At 41.8% G+C, this 21,593-nt stretch overlaps 1 protein-coding gene across 2 annotated transcripts in view; it reads right to left on the bottom strand.

Annotated features, from left to right (window-relative positions):
• Positions 1-21,593, bottom strand: part of Ptpro (protein tyrosine phosphatase receptor type O) — a 199,138-nt gene that overhangs the window by 73,727 nt on the left and 103,818 nt on the right. For both annotated transcript variants that reach the window (XM_013115524.3, XM_005072983.4), the window contains exons 3-7: positions 12,988-13,146; positions 11,961-12,113; positions 9,675-10,118; positions 7,616-7,777; positions 3,158-3,354 (exon numbers count right to left, since the gene is read on the bottom strand). In XM_013115524.3, coding sequence (XP_012970978.1) covers positions 3,158-3,354; positions 7,616-7,777; positions 9,675-10,118; positions 11,961-12,113; positions 12,988-13,146 — 1,115 coding nt within the window. The remainder of the gene's footprint in view (positions 1-3,157; positions 3,355-7,615; positions 7,778-9,674; positions 10,119-11,960; positions 12,114-12,987; positions 13,147-21,593) is intronic.

Genomic DNA, 21,593 nt, shown 5'->3' with positions numbered 1-21,593 from the left:
TGGTAACTGTGAAGACCAAGTCTGAAACCCACATCTATGTGGTGCTGTAGTCTGTGCTCTAGACTCCCAGATTGGCTGTGTCTCCACTGCATCCCCACCATGAGACAGCACAAACTATCCACAGGACCACCGTCAGCTGTGAAGACAGATTGTCTCAGGGCTGGGCCCTGCTTTGACACCAGCCAGTGTGGTGGCTCCTAGGAGGTCACTTACATATCCCGCCTCTTAGGCCCATCATTTCTTCCATCATACAGTTGAAAGGCTGCTATGTCCACCCACCTGCTTTTGTTCCATTATTATTCACTCACACAAGCAGTCAAACAGCATTCGCGGACCAAGGCAGATGCTGTATAAGAATGAATATGCATGCACGTCTCCTATGGCACTCATACCGCTATTCTGATGTAAGTGATGGTGGCCAAGTCTTTTGAGAAGATGTTCAGGGTCCACCTACTTTGGGTAATTAATAAGTTTTCTTTTAGAACACAGATTAAACAATGATTTCATGTTCAATGTCTCTGTGAATGAGTAGCTCCAGAATGGTTGTGTGGAGGGTTCATTTCTATGTATGTTCTTAAGAATATATGTTTGTGATCAGGGCAAATTGAAATCATAGTAAGTGCTCTATTGAGATGGGAGGCCAGGCTCCATGCTCCATGCAATAAGGATGCAGGGCTAATTTGTTCCCCATAGGGACCACTTTACATGTGGAGTCACACAGACGTCAGGGGAGTTGATGGGCAACGGGGAGACAGTAGCAGGGGATCTCAGGGAATGTCAGAGTAACATGACAACCCCTCACAGACTGTAGTTCAGCAACCTTGAATTGAAAATGCAAAATCCGAAATGATCTAAATCTGAAACATTTGGAGCCAACACAGCAAACTTCGCATCATAAATGTTTACGTCATGAACAAACTTGCTAAGACATCTCTTAAAACTGCCTTCAGATTATGTGTGGGCATATGTATGAAACACAGATGAGTGTTTTGTTTGTACTGCGGTTGAACCGGACACAGCTCATTATATATACACAAATATATATAATTCTGACCACAGCTCCATGTCTGAAATACTGCTGAGTCCAACAATTTTGGATTACTGACTTTATCCTGTATTTGACCCAGGACCATCTTTATTTTAGAGCAACAGGTAAATAAATGTTCTGTGTCCAGATTTACATGGCACAGAGGACCAGGCCTTCATGTTTGTTCAGCAAATGCTTTGTCAACTGTGCCATCTACCCAGCTTCTCCTGAGATGAAAAAGAATTAACTCTTTTATTTATGATTTATTTATGCATGTAGACATGTCTGTGTGAGTTCAGTAGGTGCGCACATGTTTTGGTAGCTCACATGCCTGTGTGCATGGCGGCTAGAAGAGGTCATGGGAGCTCTCAGAGTGGGCATTACTTGTAGTCTGTGGATTGTTATGTGGATCCTAGGATCTGAACTCAGGCCCTCACGATAGCACAGACGGCGCTATTAACTGATGAGCTGTCTCTCCAGCAGTCTTGAGACAGTTTGAGTTTAGTTTTCCCATCTGAAAATTATGTGCAAGTGCATATGTGGGTTCTCTCTCTCTCTCTCTCTCTCTCTCTCTCTCTCTCTCTCTCTCTGTGCGTGTGTGTGTGTGTGTGTGTGTGTGTGTGTGTGTGTGTGTGTGTGTTGGGGCTATGAGTCATGGATACTGGAGGTATAATACTATGCCAATGCTGAGAAAGTCTTGTGTTAATTTAGAGGACACCTGGATGATGGGCTGCTTCTCACACTTAAACATTAGCCTCCTAACCTATCCCTAATCCTCAAGGACTTAATGTTGCATTTCAAGAGGACAGAGAGGATCCAGTTGGAGAGGTCTTTTCTAGATCGTTTAGAATTTACAGTATCTATTAGAACCTTTGCTTTGGGTGCCTAGGAGAAAGGTTCATAATCTGCTACATTAGAAAGGGCAAGAAGGAAATGTACCTTGGATGGTTGAGTTCCAGGTGTGAAGGAAATACATATTGGCACCAGTGTTAAGTCACTAATGTTGGGTATGCTCAGGGAAGGAAACTAATGAGCTGAAAAAGGAGTCATGATTGCTAGTTAGTTGGTTTAGCATATTTACTCCTTAATTTGATTGAGGCAGGGGTGGCTTCAGTCTCTCTGAAGGGCTTATCTCAGCATCCTAAAGCCTTTAGTTCTCCAAAGTCCGTGGTTCCCGAATCACTCTTATCAACTTAATATCTCTTACTCCTTGAATTGTACAGATGCCTAATTTTCCCAAGAAGAATGGGAATGTCTCAGGAGGTCACCACATGAATAGATAGCAACCCTGCCCCCACCCTCACCCCCTGTAGGGAAGAAGGGTAAAGCCAGATTTTAGGGAAATAGCACAGGGCTTCCACACTAATGATTGACCTAGGTGTCTATGTCTAGCCAATCACAAGGCCACTAATTTGCCACACTTTCTTCCTGCCCCGCTTCTCCCTGTGGCTGTTTAGGTCCCATTTATCCTTCAAAACTCTTAGTTGGGATGGGTGAGGTGAAAACTGTTGTAGTTTATAAACTTCAGCTTTTAAAACTGTTTCATTGAGTCCACATTTCTTTCAATGCTAAACCAGAAGTGGGAAAAATGCAATGAACACCAAACCCCTCTAAGAGACTCAGCATTCTGCTCGGCAGTCTCCTCCCTAGGTAAGCGTTTCTTTGACTGCTTTTGATACTCTGTCTTTGCAACCCATGATACAGCCAGACGCTCCTCTGTAAACTCTGAAGCATCATCAGTTGTAGCTTGTGCTTCTGAGATGAGATCAGTCATCCTGTACTCATACTGGTTCATGCTCTCACGAGACTGTGAGAATCGCTTTGCTCTGCAAGATCGGCATGCACACGCTAACACCTCTCCAAGCTCTTGACACACTGTAGGCACTCAGCAAAGACTCTTGAATAGAAGTGATGGCCACGCGATCTCAGACAAAGGGAAAAAAAGAGAAGAGGAACTGACCAGCCATGCCTGCAAATTTCCTGGTCCTGGGGTGTCTCTTGCTAACATCACTCCCCACATGTCCCAGGAGAACTCTGCATGGCTTGGGGGAAGTTTCCATCTTGCGTCACCATGGGTTGAGTTTTCAGCATCCTTCAGGAACTGGGTGTGTTTGTCCTAGAGCATCTTACCTGGGTACAATACTGCTTCTCCAGCCGCTGGCTCTCCTTCTGTTTCTGGCAGGTCAGGGACACCACAGACACAATGGTGCTGTTGTAGTTCTCTTGGGAGGATGTCCACGACATCAAGGCTGTAGTTGAGCTTAAGACATGGACACTCACATGCTGTGGTTTCTCAGTTAGTTCTTCAATCCACTCTCCTGAGGGACCTGGACATTGCAAATCACAACAAAAAGGGAGGTTGTACATTGACCTGGTTGAGATAGAAGATTCTAGATTTAATGGCCGTTATGTGTTTTGTTGTTGTTGTGTGTGTGTGTGTGTGTGTGTGTGTCTGTCTGTCTATCTGTCTGTCTTTACAACAAGACTTAAAGGAAGACTAGGGTGAGCTTGCTTGCTCTGTCTACCCTCTTCCAGTTATAGCCCTCAATTCTACCTCTTCCCCTCTGGCCCAAGCAATGATAGCACCAGCAGCAGCAACAATAAAAACAAGCTCAATTCCGGTTGTTAAATACATCTGAGAATATTCCAGTGAAATCTTCATCAAAGAGAGTGTGTGACACAGTGGCATTTCATCAGTGTTTATAATTCCTTTGCTGGGAGGATCTTTTTAGAAATAATTGCTTTGAGATCCAAATCGTCACTACCATAACCTTAAGGAAACAAATGAAATGAAACGGTGCAGCAACAGAAACAGAGACAGGCTGTGGCTGCACTAATGAAATGGGAAACCGGCTGGCTGGGTTCACGAAGACGCCGAAGTCCTGGGTGATGTTTGAGGCATGGGGGGAAGGGTTGCATTATGAAGTTCTCTGTGGGAGCACCCGTCTGGACCCTTTCATCTCCCCTGGCTATGGTCTCCCTCATATCTACGATAAACATTCTCCTCCATCACTCAGTTTGCAAAGTGTCGAGTAAGGAGGGGGAGGCGCCACAGAGGAGGATGGAGGCAGACTCTGTAAATGGTGTCAGTGAAACACTACTGTAAAAGAGATGTGAAAACAGAGATACGCCCTTTACAATCAGGCTCGATTTCAGACACTTACATATTTAACTCATTAATTCTTAGCACAAATCAATGAGAAAAATACTGGCCTTAAACCTCGTTTAGATTAAGAGACTACAGCAGACGGGGTAAGAAAACTCCGTGATTTACAAAAGTGAAGTCTGACTTTAAAAATCCATGCTTTTAGGGAGTGGGCATTGGATTTGATCAAGACGTTTTATACACATGCATGAAATGCTCAATGAATTTTAAAACTCCACGATCTTCACCATGCATTTGGCTCCCTGGATCCATGAGAAGTGTTGACTTGTAATTTGGTCCAAGGTTCTTATTTTCTTATTATCAATGAAACAGTTTTCTGTAAGCAATTCAATGACTCTGAAGCTTATTTACAGTGTGTGTGAATGGGCCACAGGAAGAAGAGAAGAGAAGAGAAGAGAAGAGAAGAGAAGAGAAGAGAAGAGAAGAGAAGAGAGGAGAGGAGAGAAGAGAAGAGAACCTTGGTGGACTAGGGGTGCTACTCAGTTGGCTGACTATTGGCCTAGACTGCACAAAGCCCTGGGTTTGATACTGTCTTAGTTAGGGTTTCTATTGCTACAACAAAACACCATGACCAAAAAGCAAGTTGGAGAGGAAAGGGTTTGTCTTACATTTCCCCGACCATAGTCTATCATTGGAGGAGTCAGAACAGGAGCTCAGAGCAGGATCCTAGAGGAAGGAGCTGATGCAGAGGCCATGGAGGGCGTCTGCTTACTGAATTACTCCATGTGGTTTGCTCAGCCTGTTTTCTTATAGAATCCAGGACCACCGGCCCAGAGGGGGCCCCACCCACCATGGGTTGGGTCCTCCCCCACTGATCACTAATTGAGAAAATGCCTTACAGCTAAAACACATGGAGGTGTCTCCTCAACTGAGGTTCCTTCCTTTTTGATGACTCTAACTTGTGTCCAGGTTGCCACACAAAACCAGTCATTACAGATACCCAGCATCCCACAAACTGGGTGTGGTGGTGTACACTGTAATTGCAGCACTTGGAAGGTAAAGGCAAGAACACCAGAAATTCAAGATCCTCTTTAGCTACATAGTGGGTTTGAGGTTAACCTGAGTTAGCTACATTAGACTCTTCTCCAAAACTAAATACTTGCATAGATGAATATGAATAAAAAATAAGAGATCCAACACCTTAATTTATTAATAAGGAAATTGAATCCCAGAGACTTGGATGCTCTGGCCAATGTCATGGAGACAGTGATTGTTTGGATCTGGCAACACAGTTGACCCCTAAGATAAGGGACACTGTCTGTGCCATGAAAACGGCATTATCAGAGAACCTTAAATTCCATTTTTGGTCTCAACACATGTAAAAGTCACAGATTCATTCTCTGTGGCTCAGGATTTTTAATGTTAAAAATGGGAATAACAGACATGTTCCTCTAAGGCAGGCATGGCAGACAAACTTCTGAACCCTAGCTACCCTAGAGGACCAGTAAGACAAGTGGCAAGATCAAGGCCCATTTGGGCTCCATCAAGAGTCCAAAGTCAGCCTGAGTAGGTTAGTGAGAACCAGTCTTAAAATTCAAGTATAAAAAGGAATACTTGGATGCAGTGCAGTGATAGAATGCTTGGCTGTCATTCACTAGGCTAGGTTTGGGTTAGGTCCTGGCACTGAAAACAATCATTCTCTTGATAAGATCATAGGAGGCTGAGGTAAGGATGAATCGACATTCTCATCGACATTCAATCCTACGCAAATGTAACTGATAATGCAGAGACATGCATATAAATCTGAATGTTATTAATCTCATTAGAATGGATGGAGAATACTATTTAGCTAGCATTTACTCATCTGCCCAGTAAATATTGTATCTACAGTCTGGTATATTTTTAAACCAAAGGAGCATATTCACTGTAACTGGCATCTATGTAATTAAACAGAACATTCTAAGCATGTGAAATATTACCCTTTCATTGACAAAGGAGAACTTTTCATACAAGTATTAAGATAAATCTCTGTGAAATACTCGTATGTGTGAACAACTTTGATGAGTTTTCAGTGGCACTTTGGGTCTTGTTAAGAAGACAGCTGAGGGCCAGAGAGGTAGCTCAGAAGGAAAGGCACTTTTGGGGAAGCCTAATGGCCTAAGTTTGATCCTTGGTCCTACACGGTGGAAGGAGAGAACTGATTCCCACGAGTTCTCCTCTGATTCCAAAGTGCTTGTGGTATGCACGCGTGTCCTGTACCCCCCACCACACACAGAACAATGAAAGAGTTTTATAGTCTCTTGAAGAATAAGAATACATGACAGAATCTAGATAAATCTCACGTACTGTATAAGTTCTATGGAATCCACTTGAAGCTGTAAGAAAGGAAGGCCAATATGGCTGCCGCCATTCATTGAGTGGTCGTGGCAGCCATCAGCACTTGCTGTGTGCACTTGGATAAGGTGGCCTCCTGGTGAGCAAAGCACTTTTAGACTCACACGTGAAGGCTGAAGCCTCGTCCTGGTGTTCCGTCTCAGGATCTCATATGGAAATATTTCCTATTCTGACACCCACACCCGGTGATTCCCAATGTCCTTTGTTCCCTTTGAAGATGCTAGAGGCCTCTCAGTGGTGACATGCTTTGTTCCTTAAGTGTAAACTTATGTGGGAAGATGTTTAATGCGTTTAAGCTGCTAAGTGAGCAGATCCCCTGCCTCTGCCTACCTGCTCTTTGAAGGTTATTTGAGGCAAGGTAGTATTTGGACCTTTGGGAAGAGGGCAGGTGTTATACAGACTATCGCTTTTGGGCAGCTACCTTCAATCTATGTTTTCTGACTTTGATGTTTGCTAATGTAAAGGTATGCTTAACATCTGATAAGCTAAGTAACTGAATTTTAACCTGTGGACTGCCAGTAACCACCGTTTATCTAATGATGTGGCTCAGAGAGCCCCTCTTTTGCTCTGTGTCAAAGCTCCCGGAATACCTAGATGCCTCCCCTTACCCTACTATTGGACCTTGAGGACACGCTGTCTTCTCCTGCCAGCTGTGTGGAGACCTGGAAGGCTTGAGTCCACTTGAATTCTGTTGAGCTCTCCACAAGTTCAGCACCCTAATAAGATTTTCCTCACATAATCCTATAATGCTAAATTTCATTACAGCCTCAAATGAAAGTCATAGTTCCCAAATCGTATATGCACATCCTTGGAGACACGGTTATAGCTAGCATGGAAGGTCAGTTTAATAAATGTTCAATTATCACAACAGTGGCAAAGAAAAAAATCCTGTAACTAACTCCTGGGGCAGATTTGCTACCATTAAACACAGGTCTATTTCCTTTCATGCACACCGGCCTCTCCTGACCTTGTGGAAGGAATCCCCAGGATCCCCGGGCTGGTGAATAATTGACACCCAGGCATCTTTAATCTCTGCAGTTCCATTGTTCTACCTCCCGGAAGTGCAGGGTCATCCCTCAGCTACTTACTGATGTAGAAGCTGAGTGAAGTTGCTGACTGGCTTTTCCGAGTCTCACAGGCTCCTGAGGAACTAAAGGTTGTCACGGAGAGTTTATATTTCCCAGGCTCCTTCAGTTCTGCAACAAATTCATGGGCTTCTTCATCCACTGTCAAATAGTCAGTAAGGTTTTCTGGATCAAATGCCAAAACGAAAAGAAAAAAACCCACAAAATTAGAATATAGTGATTTGACACCTGGGAGAGCCCAGGATATAGGCAAACTGATTAGGCTGGTAAATTTTATTATTGCATTTCTTTCCTTTTTCCAAGTTCAACCATACTTCTAAAATAAAGGCACTGTAAATGAGAAAAGTCAACTCAAACTCAAATTGTATTCATAATTCTTTTAAAATATCAGACCTAAAATGTAGTGTTCAAATCCACTACACGGATGTTTGACACACAACCCCCTAACAGAATCACGTCATGTACCAAAGAGAAATGGACTTCGAGGGAAGGCAGCGTTCACTGCTCTCCTTCCGTGTATGGCTTCTGTAAAAGACAAGAAGTAACTAGTACTCACTAATTACCTTACAAGTTCCTTGTAGCATTAAATTACTTTAAAATATCGATTGACTTCTAGTTTAAAAGATGCATCAGTTTCTCTCCCTTCATCTCTTTGCCCCATCTCTTTGCACTGGGAAAGGTAATATTTATTCTAAGCTGCCTCTGTGTCTGCCTCCTGCTACCTAGATTTCCTTTGAAGCTGTTACTGTTAATTTGGCAACAACAGTCTCTGAAAAAATACAAAACACAGTATAGTCAGACAAATACATGATTGAATTGAACTTTTTGCAAACAGGCTGGAAAAAGCGTTTTGAGTGACAAGATGCTCTGTCCCACATTGTAAACTGAGAAACAGAGAAACAAAAGAGAACAGGAACGTTAAAAACAAGCAGGCAACTCAGTCAAAGGAGGACTCTTGACCTGCATAACCCAAAGTGACCAACAATTCCACTCTTAGGCTATAGTAGAGTGTTGATTACTACTACTGTCTAGAATAGAGAATGAAGAAGTATTTTGTCTCATTTTGCTAACTAAAAGTCAACCAGCTTCCACAAGAAGGCAACATGAATTCTAAAGTCCTACCATAAAATGAAGGCTGCCATTCTAACTCCGAACTTTGATGACGTGACAACTTTCACCATCTAAATACTAGACAGGAAAATAGAAATGACACAAGCTCTTGCTAAGTTGTAACAAGCAAAAAACAACATAAAAAATCTGGTGATGGACAATGGAGCTATGCTGTGGTTCTCTTTTCATACATTAATATAATATAATATAATATAATAAAAAAATCAGGGTGGGTGTGGCTGTCATCATAGCACTTGGAGGTGAAGGCATGAAGGCCAGAAGCCCAGGATCATCCTCAGCTACACCAGCCTGGGCTATGAGACTCTTGTCTCAAAAAATAATTCGCGCATACACACACACACACACACACACACACACACACACACACACACACACACGGGGGTGGGGGGAGAGAGAGAAAGAGAGAGAGAGAGACTTCCAGGCACACATATACTCTCTCTCTCATAGATAGATAGATAGATATAGATATTTACTTTCAATGATTGATGAAATCAAAGCATAGCATTGACTATGGTGGGGATATTATCTCCTGCTTGTTTTCCATTTACTACCAACTTTTGGGGGCAAATTTGTTCACCAGATCCCAAGGCCATATCCCATCTTATTCAAGCTGGCCAAGGATATTATGTTTGGTGGTCCTATATTTAGTTCAGAGTATTTCTGAATATAAGGTCTTCTTTAGTGGCCTGGGGTATGTGAAATGCTGGACAGAGAGACAGAAAAGACTTACAATGGCTGTAACTTGAAAATCACCCAAATATTAAAATTCTAATCTAATCTATATATTTTGTTTTCTACTTTCAGGCTTACGGAGTAGTCAATTAAAGTCTCCCTTTGTGTGTGTCATCTCCGGCCCTGAGTTCCCGTTTCAAAAACACTTCAGGTCCCTTCCTTGGTGCCGTTAACTTCTTCCAACTCCCCAGTGCCTCACCTTCCCTCTCTATGAGGATATTGAACCCATCGAAGGCTGTAGGCGGTTTTGGTGGTAACCAGCTCAGCGTCATCTGCACAGGGAAGGCAGAGAAAGGGTCAGACGTGGGCTTCTCGGTCCGGCTGAGGGTGGTGTCGCTGTCATAGTCCACAGGCAGCACACTGACAAAGTCCTCCTCGTTTTCGGGGGTCGCGGAAGAACTGTCCCACCAGTAGGGTTGAGATGTGCTTTCATAGTTGGTGCTGTTTGGGTCAGGCCAACCAGAAGATACGTTGCTGGGGGGAGTCTCCGGAGTTTCTTCGGAGAAATGGAAGAGTCTGTCCCTTCTGAGTGAATCTTGCGTTTTGATGAAGGAGTCCTCGGGGAAGCTTCCGCTTGGCTCTTCCCAGTTGTTCTTGTCCAAGTTGACAAAGCGAACAGAGATGTTTCGAGGAGGATATGGAGCTGTGGAAGAGAGTTTTCATTTGCAAGGAGCTTTTAACTCTGAACCGAATATTCATTTACTCTTGAGTCCGACACATAGACTCACCAAGTACAGTTTAGCTTTACTTTTAAAATACAGAAGAAAATAAAATAAAAACCGTGTGTGTGTGCGCGTGCGCGCGCGTGCGCGCGCATTTGGAAATAAGAGGATAATTTGAAAAAGTTAGATGTCTTCTACTTCGTGGGTCTGGGAGATCTAACTCAGGTGGTTCAGGTGGGTGGCAGAGGATAATTTGAAAAAGTTAGATGTCTTTTTCTACCTCGTGGGTCTGGGAGATCTAACTCAGGTGGCTTGGGTGGGTGGAAATTACCACTACTAGCTCTGCCTCTGGACAACTGTGGTTTTTAAGCAAATCATATATAAACTTCTAGCATTTTGTACAAAGTACATATATCTATTTATATCTCTCACTAGTCACATTACAAATGTATTCATTTGTAATACTGGACTTGTTGACATGGTAATTGAACTTCTCAAGCATAGTTATATAAATACTCCTTCCTTTACAACAATCAGACTTTAAGAAAATGTGTGTCTCTGTCCCTGGGTATCTTAAAAATCCATACAATTTGCTTTGGAGCTATTTGAATATACATCCCATCTCTGAAAGAAAGCATAAGAGCACACAGGAACTATGGATTATGGAAACATGCTTTCTGTGCTGAGAGCAAATCACAAAGACAGCTGGTACATCTTCTGCCTGCAACACTTTCTAGCTGCCCGTCAGATGGATCCTCAGACTTTCAGGAAAAGATTCACCCCCCCTTCCCCCTTGTATCGTTAAATGTCTTCATGGCTCTTTGGTGACACGGGTCTCATTCTGCCTTAGGTCATTGCCCTTTGTGTCAGATGACACCTGACTCACCGGTCCTTATTTTTTCATCTTTCTTAGAATTAGGACACTGTCCAGATTGAAAAGAGTAGCCATCAATGTGTCTTTACCAGTACAGAAGATGAAAAGTACAAATCGAATTGTCAGCTTCAGCATAAGGTGAATTAGTTAAGACCCTCCTGTCTTGATGAAATTAACTGGGAATCCAGACACAGAATTCCAGACAGAAAGGGTCTGGAGTGCTCCGTCCGGATGAATCGCCATCCTCATGAGAATCCAGCCTTATTAAACACATTAGATACATTCAATACTGGTTGAGCAAGGGATATCTGGTAGTACGTAATTTATGTATTCATTCCTCTAGCCATCAATTCATACCATCACAGTCATTTTCCGTTTCTTTTTTTAATGGTTTGGAATTTCATATGTGTACACAGTATATTTTGATTATATCTACCCAGCTTCTTTTCTCCAAGGCTTCTCTTACTCTACAATAATTTTTCATATTCCTGATGCTTCTAAGATTAATTAGTGCTGAGAACTTTAGGCATGCCTGTGTGCTAATATTTTCTTTCAATCATCAATTATCTATCTATACTAGGATGTCTGCCATCTGCTTTTCTTCTACATAGACACTGGTCAAGGTATAGAATAAGCAAAATCTACCAGATCCAGTTAAGTGATTTGATTAAAACTTTTAAGGCTACCATCCATATTTTTATTCAGGAATATAAAAACTAAGTGAATATTTATTTACTTAAGATTTTTCTTCTTGACTATTTTGCTGAGATATCTTTATTATAGATACAAATTTTGTTTTGGTAGGAAAATAAATTCTTGCTTAGCCCTGTGACAAAAATATACTCTAGAAATATTAAGAAATTTTTTTCTTAGAAGCATTAAAAATAGATATACAGCAGCATCTAATTTAGCTATTCTGCAGTGAGGTTTGGTTCCTCTGGAAACTTACCCGTTCTGTGGTGTTTGGGTTCATGGCTCACACCGCTGTACTCCACAAGGGTACTTTTATTAAAAGTTGCCTCAGATACCAGCTGGAAGGTGATGTTGCTGTAACATATCCCTGGGAGCCAGTGATTAAATACTGTTTTCCCCTTAAAAAAGTCTGTGAAGGGAAAGATCAGTTACGTTAAAATTAGGCAATTCTTAATGTCACATACTTGGAGAAAGTCCCAGTTAAATTTAAATATCCACAAAATAACGTTTCCGTCAATGTCTGGCACAGTCCGTTAAAAAGAATTGGAAAGCTAGAGATGAAAATTTGAACCTTTGCCCCAAATCCTGAAAAGTCTTCTTTTTTTTTCCTGTCAGCCTTCCTAACATGATTTGACACAATTAAAATCAGTTTTTCATCCTATGAATGTTTTGCGTATGCAGGAATTATGAGGATAAGGTTTACATTAGCTCCTTATGAAGAGGAAGAACAAGTATTTTGCCACTTTATGACCAAAGAAAACAGCAAGTGTACAAGGGAGGGTTTTCTCCTGTAGAAAGTGTCTTATGTAACAAGCCCACTGGTTTTCCTGATGAGTGGTCACACAAGAACCCAAAACACCACATTTTGCTTTTGAGAATCATCTTGTACCCTCTCTGACAGAAGTGGGTGAATGCTGCCCACTTTCTACGGAAGCCTAGAGCTGTCATGCCCAGAGGGAAGTGCTGTGGGTGCAGTTGTCTCTAAATCATCTTGACTCTATTTCCTGGAGCAGACATACCGCCTTTGGCAAGAATAACTTCTAATTCAGACCAGTCTGAGACTTTCTCATGTTGTAAGCATGACTTGCAATTCTCAGCGGATGAGCTGGATGTAGTAGGACTCTTCACAAGATTTGCTTGAATCGATAACTTTTTCTTAATGGCTCGTTCATAGGTCAAGTAGTGAATTACAAGGCCTCTTTAGAGTGAGCAAGATCATCCAGAAAAAGTCTGCAAAAATTAGTAGCCGTCACTTCTCCAGCCTCCTCTTCCCTCTCTCTTACCTTTGTACAGCATAGTCCTGAAGTCCTTCCCTTCCCAGTAGCTGATGTTCACTCTGCTGAACACGTTATACTTTTCCGGATAATGAATTTCAAACAGTACTCCTGTTTCAGGAGAAGGTTTATAGTCGTATATGGAGACACTGGTTACTGGCAAAGGTTCTACAGAGGGGAAGAGGGGTGAAATAGAGAGAGAGAGGTGAAGCCATCATTAATCCATGAACGTCCAGCTGTTCTGATGCAATCTTATTCCCACTTTTACAGTTATGATTCCTCCACAAAGCGTTCCTCTTAGGCTTACTAGTAATTAACAAAGCACATTCTAGATGACCTGTTCTACTTCTCCAATAGCTCTCAGACTCATGTTTCAGTTTTTCACTTAAAGCAGCTTTGGAGGTTAAGATGCACAAATAATAATGTCTCAATTCAATAGACAAATATAATGCCAACCTGGAGTTTATATTGCTTGTCATGTGCAATTTAATAGGTTTTGTGGCAGCATCTATCTGTATCAGCAAATTCTTCACTCATTTTTCTTTTCCTTGTACCAACAAAATTGGATATCAGTAAGACAGGTAACAAAGAATATTTTTTGGCTGTTGGCAACGATAAATATTTATGTGATAATTTATTCCTTTGTGTGAATTTTGCAGTTTTTCTGTTATGGATAAGAATGCAAACTACTTGGTGTTATGTATATGATCATTTATATCATGTATACTTGCCTCTCTACAGAAGCACAAGAATATTCTTAATTTGTTTGGTTTTAATTTATCATGAAACATTAAAAATATACATTTTTAAAAGCCCATGATTTGCTTTTTATATGTCCTGTACACACCATGTTTACATAAATAGTTTCTCCACACTTCCAAAAGATCTAGTAGATATAATTTATTTGAGTAATTTTATAAGAAAGTATTAGAAGGGCTAGAGAGATGGCTTGTAGGCTATGAGTGCATACTGCTCTTGCAGTAAAACTGAGTTTGAGTATCCCCTTTGGGTGGCTCACAACTGTCTGCAAATCTGCAGTCATGTATGCTCACGAGTGAGCACAAGCACGCGCGCACACACACACACACACACGATTAAAAATAAATCTTACACAAGGCAAACAAAAATGATTTGCTCTGGAATCAAATACTACCTTATTGCTAAGAAATAATTTTGACTCAGTTTTCAAGCTAAAGGATTCTTACACATAATATCTACAGCTTAAACTAAAGCAACATCATTTGCCTAAATTCTATGCTTTTCAAAATTTCACTTTCAATGATTAAGGTCTCTAAAAATGGACTTAACTTATTTCACCCACCATGTTCTTATTGCAAAGCTAGTTTGTTTTGTCCTGTCACTGAACATCTGATTATATTCCCTGAACTCTTAATTTACTTTTGCTTTCAAGTAAAGAAATAAAAAGAGTGTGTGACACTGCTTGCTAGTTTTTTGTTGTTGCTTTTTTTCTGGAATTTTCTGAAAAATGAAGCCAACATCTAAGAAAGGGTTCAGAAGCACATCTGAAGGCAGTACACTCTCTGCCTAAAACGTTTGTAGTTCATCCTCATCCCCAAACTAGCTTTCCCACATAAAGTTGGCGTATCAGAGTCAACTGACTATATGATCTAAACCAACCAGAGACTCTTGAGACTTGAGGTCAGCACAGCTCAAGAAATTTTGAACAATTTTCAAGTGTTTTCAACCCAACCCAGTCAAAAGTCTAGTGAGTCAAAAAAACAAAACAAAACAAACACTAAAAAATAGTTGGAAACCCCCCATCCATTTAACAAATCAGTCTCCCTACACTATGACCAGAGGTAAAATATTACCTTAAATTTGGTGTCTTTCTTTTCAGTTGTATTTTGAAATTCTTCTGCATATGCGTGTATCCAGCATTCTTTCATGTTTACCATACTAATAGCCTCATATTGTGCACACCACTCTACAGCTTTGTTTTATCATTTAAAGAGATTTGAGATTTGCTCAGCTTGATACAAATACTGTTTAGAAACTTCAAGTGTTTGTTTTATAACTATACAAGCTATTCATTTTATTCTTTTAGTAGAGTGTCTGTTTTCAATTCCTGTAAATATAGTTCTGGACTGTGTAGATCCTTCTCTTTCAGCTACATAGGGATGCACAGATCTTGAACTGTATGACATGTTGCTAAAGAGTTTCTAACTGAATGCTGCTAGTTTATGTAGCTAAAAAAGCATGCATGAGCTCTGTTTGGCCGTATTCTTGCTAGTTATACACTTGGATCAGTCTTTGCAACACACATAAAATTTGGTCTTATTGCCTTAAGTTCTTGCTCATGAAGAAGGTTGATTTTTTGTTTGTTTGATTTTTTTTGAGAGAGGATCCATTTACATTGCCCTGGCTATCCTGGAACTTACTATGTAGACCAGTCTGGTCTCAAACTCACAGAGATTCACCTGCCTCTGCTCCCTGAGTACTGGTATTAAAGGCATGCACCACTACACCTTGCTGAAGGATGATTTAAATATTACTTTTAAAGTGACCAAGAATCATGGGCCCTAGTAGAATTACTATTCTGATAAGGGAGCATAGCAATGCATTAACACCTAGTGACATATTGTTATCTGCATAGGTAATTGCATCACTTTGCCCTCCTCAGAGAAGCTTCTTCTTGTTGAACATGGGATGTGACTGTTGTAAAGAAAATGGTCCCCACAGGGAATGGCATTATTAGGAGGTGTGATCTTTCAGTAGGTGAGGCTTGTTGAAGAAATGTGTCAGAGGAGCATTGGTCTCCTCTGCTCAAGCTACACCCAGTGAGACAGAACACTTCCTGTTGCCTTTGGGTCAAGATTCAGGACTCTCAGCTCCTCTCCAGCACCATGTCTGCCTGCATGCTGCCTTGCTTCCCACCATGACAATAATGGACTGAACCATGAACTGTAAGCCACCCCCAATGAAATGTTTTCTTTATAAGAGTTGTCATGGTCATGCTATCTCTTCACAGCGCATAACACAGGGACCCACAACTGAACGATGACTAGAGAGTGAGAAGCTTTGGAGAACTCATTGCTAAATGGGAAGTCTTGGTCAAACCCTTCTCCTTGATGCCCAGAGATCTATGCAGAGGAGAAGGCAGAAAGACTGTGAGAGCTAGAGGTGATAGATGACTCCAAGGAAACAGCACCTTCTAGATACAACAGGGCTGATGCACATATGAATTCACAGAGACCGTGACAGCATGCACAGGGTTTTTATAGGTTCAAGCCAGAAGGGGTTTCAGTCCTGAGACAAGGAAGTGGACAGACTCCCTTCCACCCCTAACAAGAAGCTATTTGCAAGTGATGTCTGCTGGTAAAGGGGAAATCAGTTTTCTTCAATAATATGCATCTGGGTATAGTAACCCTGGTAGGGCAGTCCCCATACAAAGAAGTAATTGGCCAACACAAAACAGAGACTGCACTTTTGTTTGTTTCATTTATTTTGGTGGGTTTTTTGTCTTATTATTTTAGTTTTGGTGTTTTAGAGAGAAAGAGAAAACACGGAAAGTTGGTGTGGGTTGGGAGGTGGGAAGGATCTGGCAGCAGCTGGGGAAAGGGAAAATCATGATGAAAATATATTGTCTGCAAAATATTTTAAATGAAAAACACAGCAGCAAAACTAACTTTTAATTTAATGTAAGTAATCATGTTTTCATTTCAAAGGTGTCAGTTCCATTATGTATAGCCCATGTACTTCATGGCATGCTTTGTTTGGTTATTGCTGGAAAATGAGTACTAGTGTGAGCTTTGTGTCTGTGAACATTGCAAATATACTGTAAGGTTTTGCTAAACTGCTGTTTTAAATAGAGTCTGACCTATTGTGTGTTTTGAAGTCTGTCATTGTGAGTGTAGGTTTCTTTATGTGACTTGAAACACGGACTCTAGGCTTATGTTCATGTTTTTCACTTCTGGTGACAATCTTTCCCCTCTTTCCGCTACCATGGCTGTCAGTCATTCTGGGGTCCTTCATACTGTGAACGCCGTGGTGTTTGTCATAGACTTTTACCAAGTCCTGTGGTGAGGCTTTGTCTTGGCACTGAGATTGGCTAAGTGCCCCAGTTCAACTGTGCCTGGTCTGGGATGGCACATTTTGATCCCTTTCTTAACTGGAGCCCAAACTCAGGACCACCTCTCTGTACCTGGAGCACTGAGGCCCCGTTCAGAAAGGCCCTCTCTCCACTCCACTTGAGTTTCAGTTTCTTTCATGACCTGGAGACAAGTGTGCACTTGAACTTGGTCCTATGCCCCTCACTTTCTTTTGGTTTTATGGAAAGAGCAGAATGTAGATGATTTGCAACCCCAATATTAGTTGGACTTTTGTCTTGCTTTTAATAAGTAATAAAACTATGACACACAATAAGGTCTTGTTTTTTCTAATTAGATGTTTGACATCATCTTAAATAATGTTTAGATTTAGGACATTTCATATTCCTTAATTGCAGTCTTTAAGCCATTGACAGTAATCAGGAAGGAAATTGGTGTGTAGAGGTGTGCAAGAGGTGTTTAAATTTTGCTTTCCAGCAGACAGCAGCAGCACATACAACAGTAGGACTTCCTTGCAGGCCACACATTCATAGCTGTTATATTCTCAGTGAGAAAGTGACAAGCCCGGTATGTATTCTCCATAACCACACCTACTTCATGGTGTCAGCAGGCACTGTTACTGTGTCGAGTTGATGGAGACCGGAAAGTTCTGGATGCGGTTGTCAGAGTGGACACGGACAAAGGGCAAGAAGCCCAGGTAGCCCGCGCTTGAGGGTAACCGCTGACACTAGAGGCAAATCTTCCCGAGGTGACTCTGCTCTGCCTCACTAAAATCTAAGGAAGCAACGGGGGAAGGATCCAGCCCTCGACGGGACAGACCCGAGCACCTATCATTCCTGGTGCAGTTCTCTTGAGGAAGGCAGGAGTCAGGGTGGTACCGTCCTCTCTGATGGCAGTCATGGGGGAAAGACTGATCCCGAATCCCAATCCCAAGCCGCTGCTTCATGTCTAGAAGATGACCACAGACCCTGACCTGTGTGTATCTAAATGGATCCCTGAGGTATGCTGGCCACAGTCCCCTAGGATACAGGAGGGGTGGGAACCAGCACAGACACCGCCTTGGTTCACGGCATTTTACTCCCATGGACATTTTAGCAGCTTTCTGGGCTCATGCTCTCCTGTCACCTCAACTTCAGCTTTGCTCCTTCTCAACACCTGTAAGTCCAGAAACCACTCGACCCCCTCACTTTAGTCAGCATCCCTGTCACAAAGCAGCCACTCACACATACCTCAGTGGCTTTTCCCGCCTCAATCGATTTCACTTTCCTTTTGTTCCTCATGCCTCAGCTAATTTGCTACCTAATGCCACTGGTAATACTTTCATTTGTTGGTCATACATTATGTCTTACATACTCTGTTGATTTTGTATTATTAGTCAGAGTGAGAAAGACATAGTTTTATATATTGCAAAAAAAGTGGGCATTTAAAAAAAATTATAGTACCTAGTAGTCGTTATTATATAGGGTAACAACAGATTAGTCTGGCCACCACAATTTACTAAGATAAATCTGAACTGTGATCTGGAGACATGGGTGAGATTTTCATTTTTAAGAGGTTGACGGGAAACAGAGAACTAGTAACTCGTGACACATGAAAATTATCTGAAATTTTGGTATCTATAAAGTAGCATGAGAGCGATGCCCGGCTAACTCGTGTGCACATTATTTCCAGCGACAGCAAAGTCGAAGAGCAACAGTGTAGAGCACGTGGACTTGTGGGGTTTCATGTCTATGCTACCCAGGACTTTGTAGAAAAGCGGTTGTCCACCAGAGTGGAGGACAGATCTGAAAACAGACTTAGCGGGAACTCGCTTCTGCTCCAGGTTGCACGGATGACTTCCCGATGCTTAGCCTTGTGTAGGCAAGAGTGGCATCTTTCAGCCTTGGGTTTTGCCACACGTGAACTTTGCCCAGGCAAGTCACCTTCTGTCATTTCTTAGATCTGTGTTCATTCTTTATCACGTAAAGTCTCAACTCACTCGCAGGGAACTTCAGATCTCTTCCTGTATTTCTGGCCACCTTCCCTGAATTATTTTGAAGCACCCATCAGTATGTGATTGAGTGATGCTGAACAATTTGGTCATGCTTGATTAAAGGTGGTTTTTTTTTCTTTTGTTTGTTTGTTTTTTGATTTTTCAAGACAGGGTTTCTCTGTGTAGCTTTGTAGACCAGACCAGGCTGGCCTCAAACTCACAGAGATCCTCCTGCCTCAGGTACTGGGATTAAAGTCGTGCACCACTACCACCCGGCGATTAAAGGTATTTTTATGTATTGTTATTTTTCTGGTACTTCAGCCATGATGGAGAATATGCTCAATAAATAGAATTAAATAAATCAATTATTTATATTCAAAATTAAAAAAACATGACTAATAAACCAATGACCTGTTCCCATGTGTCTTCTGCAACCTTGGCAGCCACCATTTCTAAGTCTGGCCTGACAGGAACCAATTGCATGTGTCTGTCATTTTCCCAGGTCCTAAGCAACTGTTTCTAGATATTACGTTTTTCTGCCTAGATACATCCTCTTTCTCCTAAGGGGCTCACATTAATACTGACCCAGCGTCATCAGTTAAATATTAACTGGTGTCAGAGCCTGCAGGCTCTTTTAACCCGTCACATGAGTCTGTCGTGCCCAGTTTGCTCTTTGCCTTGACTCCCCAACTTTCTTTACTCTGTGAGCCCCAGACTCAGAACAACTGTATCAAAAACTCCAAGTGCTGCCCCTGAGCATCCTGCTCTGCCATTGCTTATTCCATCCAGACAGGCTCCAGCACGTGGCTGATGACTGTAACAAACGCCCCTTTTACCTCAAAGCAGTGTGTCAGCCCTGGGAGCAGGTACCGCAAATGCTTCAGAAGCATAAAACCATAAAATGGGAAGATGGTGTGGTATGAATCAGGGGCTCATTAATAATGAGAGTTTCCGGGGTCAAAATTGTCCTTAGCCATCGTGTTATTAAATTCTCTCTTTTGTGATATACGACCAATACCACCTGATGCTCCCTCAAGCTAATGCCAGAATATCTGCACCTTTACATATAATTCTCATATTCTCATCGTCATCTCTTCTGGAATCTGGGGTAGTGTACATAAGCCTTTAAAAAAGGGCACAGTTCCCCTGGAGAGATGACTCAGTCGACTATGTTTGATCCCTGGAACCCATATTAGAAGCCCAGAGTGGGGACTGAGGTGATGGCTCAGTGGATAAAGGAGCTTGTCGCCAAGCCTGAGGTCTTGGATTTAATCCCTGCAGCTCACGTGAAGGTGGAAAGAGAAAATACATTTTTGTAAGTTGTTCTCTGACCTCCAGATATGTGTCCTTACATGTGCAGGCCCATACACCCACACACATACATACATGAATGTAAAAACAAAACACAAAGTCAGAAGTGACAGTACATAGTTGCAATCTCTGCGCTAGTGAGATGGAGAAAACTTGATCCCTGGAGCTTACTTCCTAACCAGTCTAGTTGAATAGGCAAGCTCCAAGCCAACAAGAGATCCTGTCTCAAAATTAACATGAATAGTGTTCCTGAGGATAACACAAAAGCAGCCCTCTGGTCTTCACAGGTTTACATGTGCACATGTAACCACATATGATGGTTGATTGTACCTCATTTAGTGCCTTATTTGTGTTACAGGATATTTGTTTCCCCTGTGTGAAGATGTCTTGCTGTGATTGGTTTAATAAAAAAGTGAGTGACCAATGGCTAGGCAGGAGAGAATAGGTGGGACTTCCGGGGGAGACAGAGGAACTCTGGAAAGTAAAGCAGGGAGACGAAAGCAACACATGCAATGAGTCCTGTGTACAGAATAGGAGAGAGATAAAATCCATGTGGCAGAATGTAGATTAATAAAACTAGGTTAATTTAATTTATAAGAGTTAGTTGGGAACAATTCAAAGCTACAGGCCAAACTTCCATAATTGTGAATAGGTCTCTGTGTCATTATCTGGAGCTAGTGACTGAAAAGAAAATCTGACTACACATTTGTATGCCTGTCTTCACTTCCTTTTGCTTCTTCTTTTTTATTGCTTTTTAAAGAAATAAGGTCTCATGTAGCCCAGGTTAGCCTTGAATTTGACATAAAGTAGAAGATAATGTTGAAATTCTTATGCTCCTGCCCCACTGTGCCGAGTGTTGGGATGCTGGGATTACAGGTATGACTGGTTTTCAAATTTCTTTAATAACTGTCAGCTAAAGGGTTGTAGCTTCCAACTTTGCTTTTTTGGAGTGTCTGTGTACTCGAAATGTTGGAACAGAGCACAATAGTGTCTCCTCCCCTCACTCTCTCCTAGTCATGCTCAACTGCTTTGAGCTGAGCTACATGGAATAGCTATTAAATCCCAGGCCAGGTGTTTATGGAACGATGAAGCTGTCTTAAGCAGAATGTTTACTTCAAAGAGTTGGTTGTTGTTATGATGCACCCACAGCTATGGCCGAGTCTCAGCCAGATTCATCTTTTCCTGGAACCTAAGACAGGATTTCACAGGTGAGATTTCATTTTAATTGAATTAATTTCCAGCTCTTCCCTTTATCTCCATTAGCC

This window comes from Mesocricetus auratus, unplaced genomic scaffold (assembly GCF_017639785.1).
Source record: "Mesocricetus auratus isolate SY011 unplaced genomic scaffold, BCM_Maur_2.0 Super-Scaffold_100001, whole genome shotgun sequence".
NCBI classification, from domain to species: domain Eukaryota; kingdom Metazoa; phylum Chordata; class Mammalia; order Rodentia; family Cricetidae; genus Mesocricetus; species Mesocricetus auratus.
Note: the sequence above shows the minus strand (reverse complement) of the source record. Positions and strands in the feature narration are given on the sequence as shown.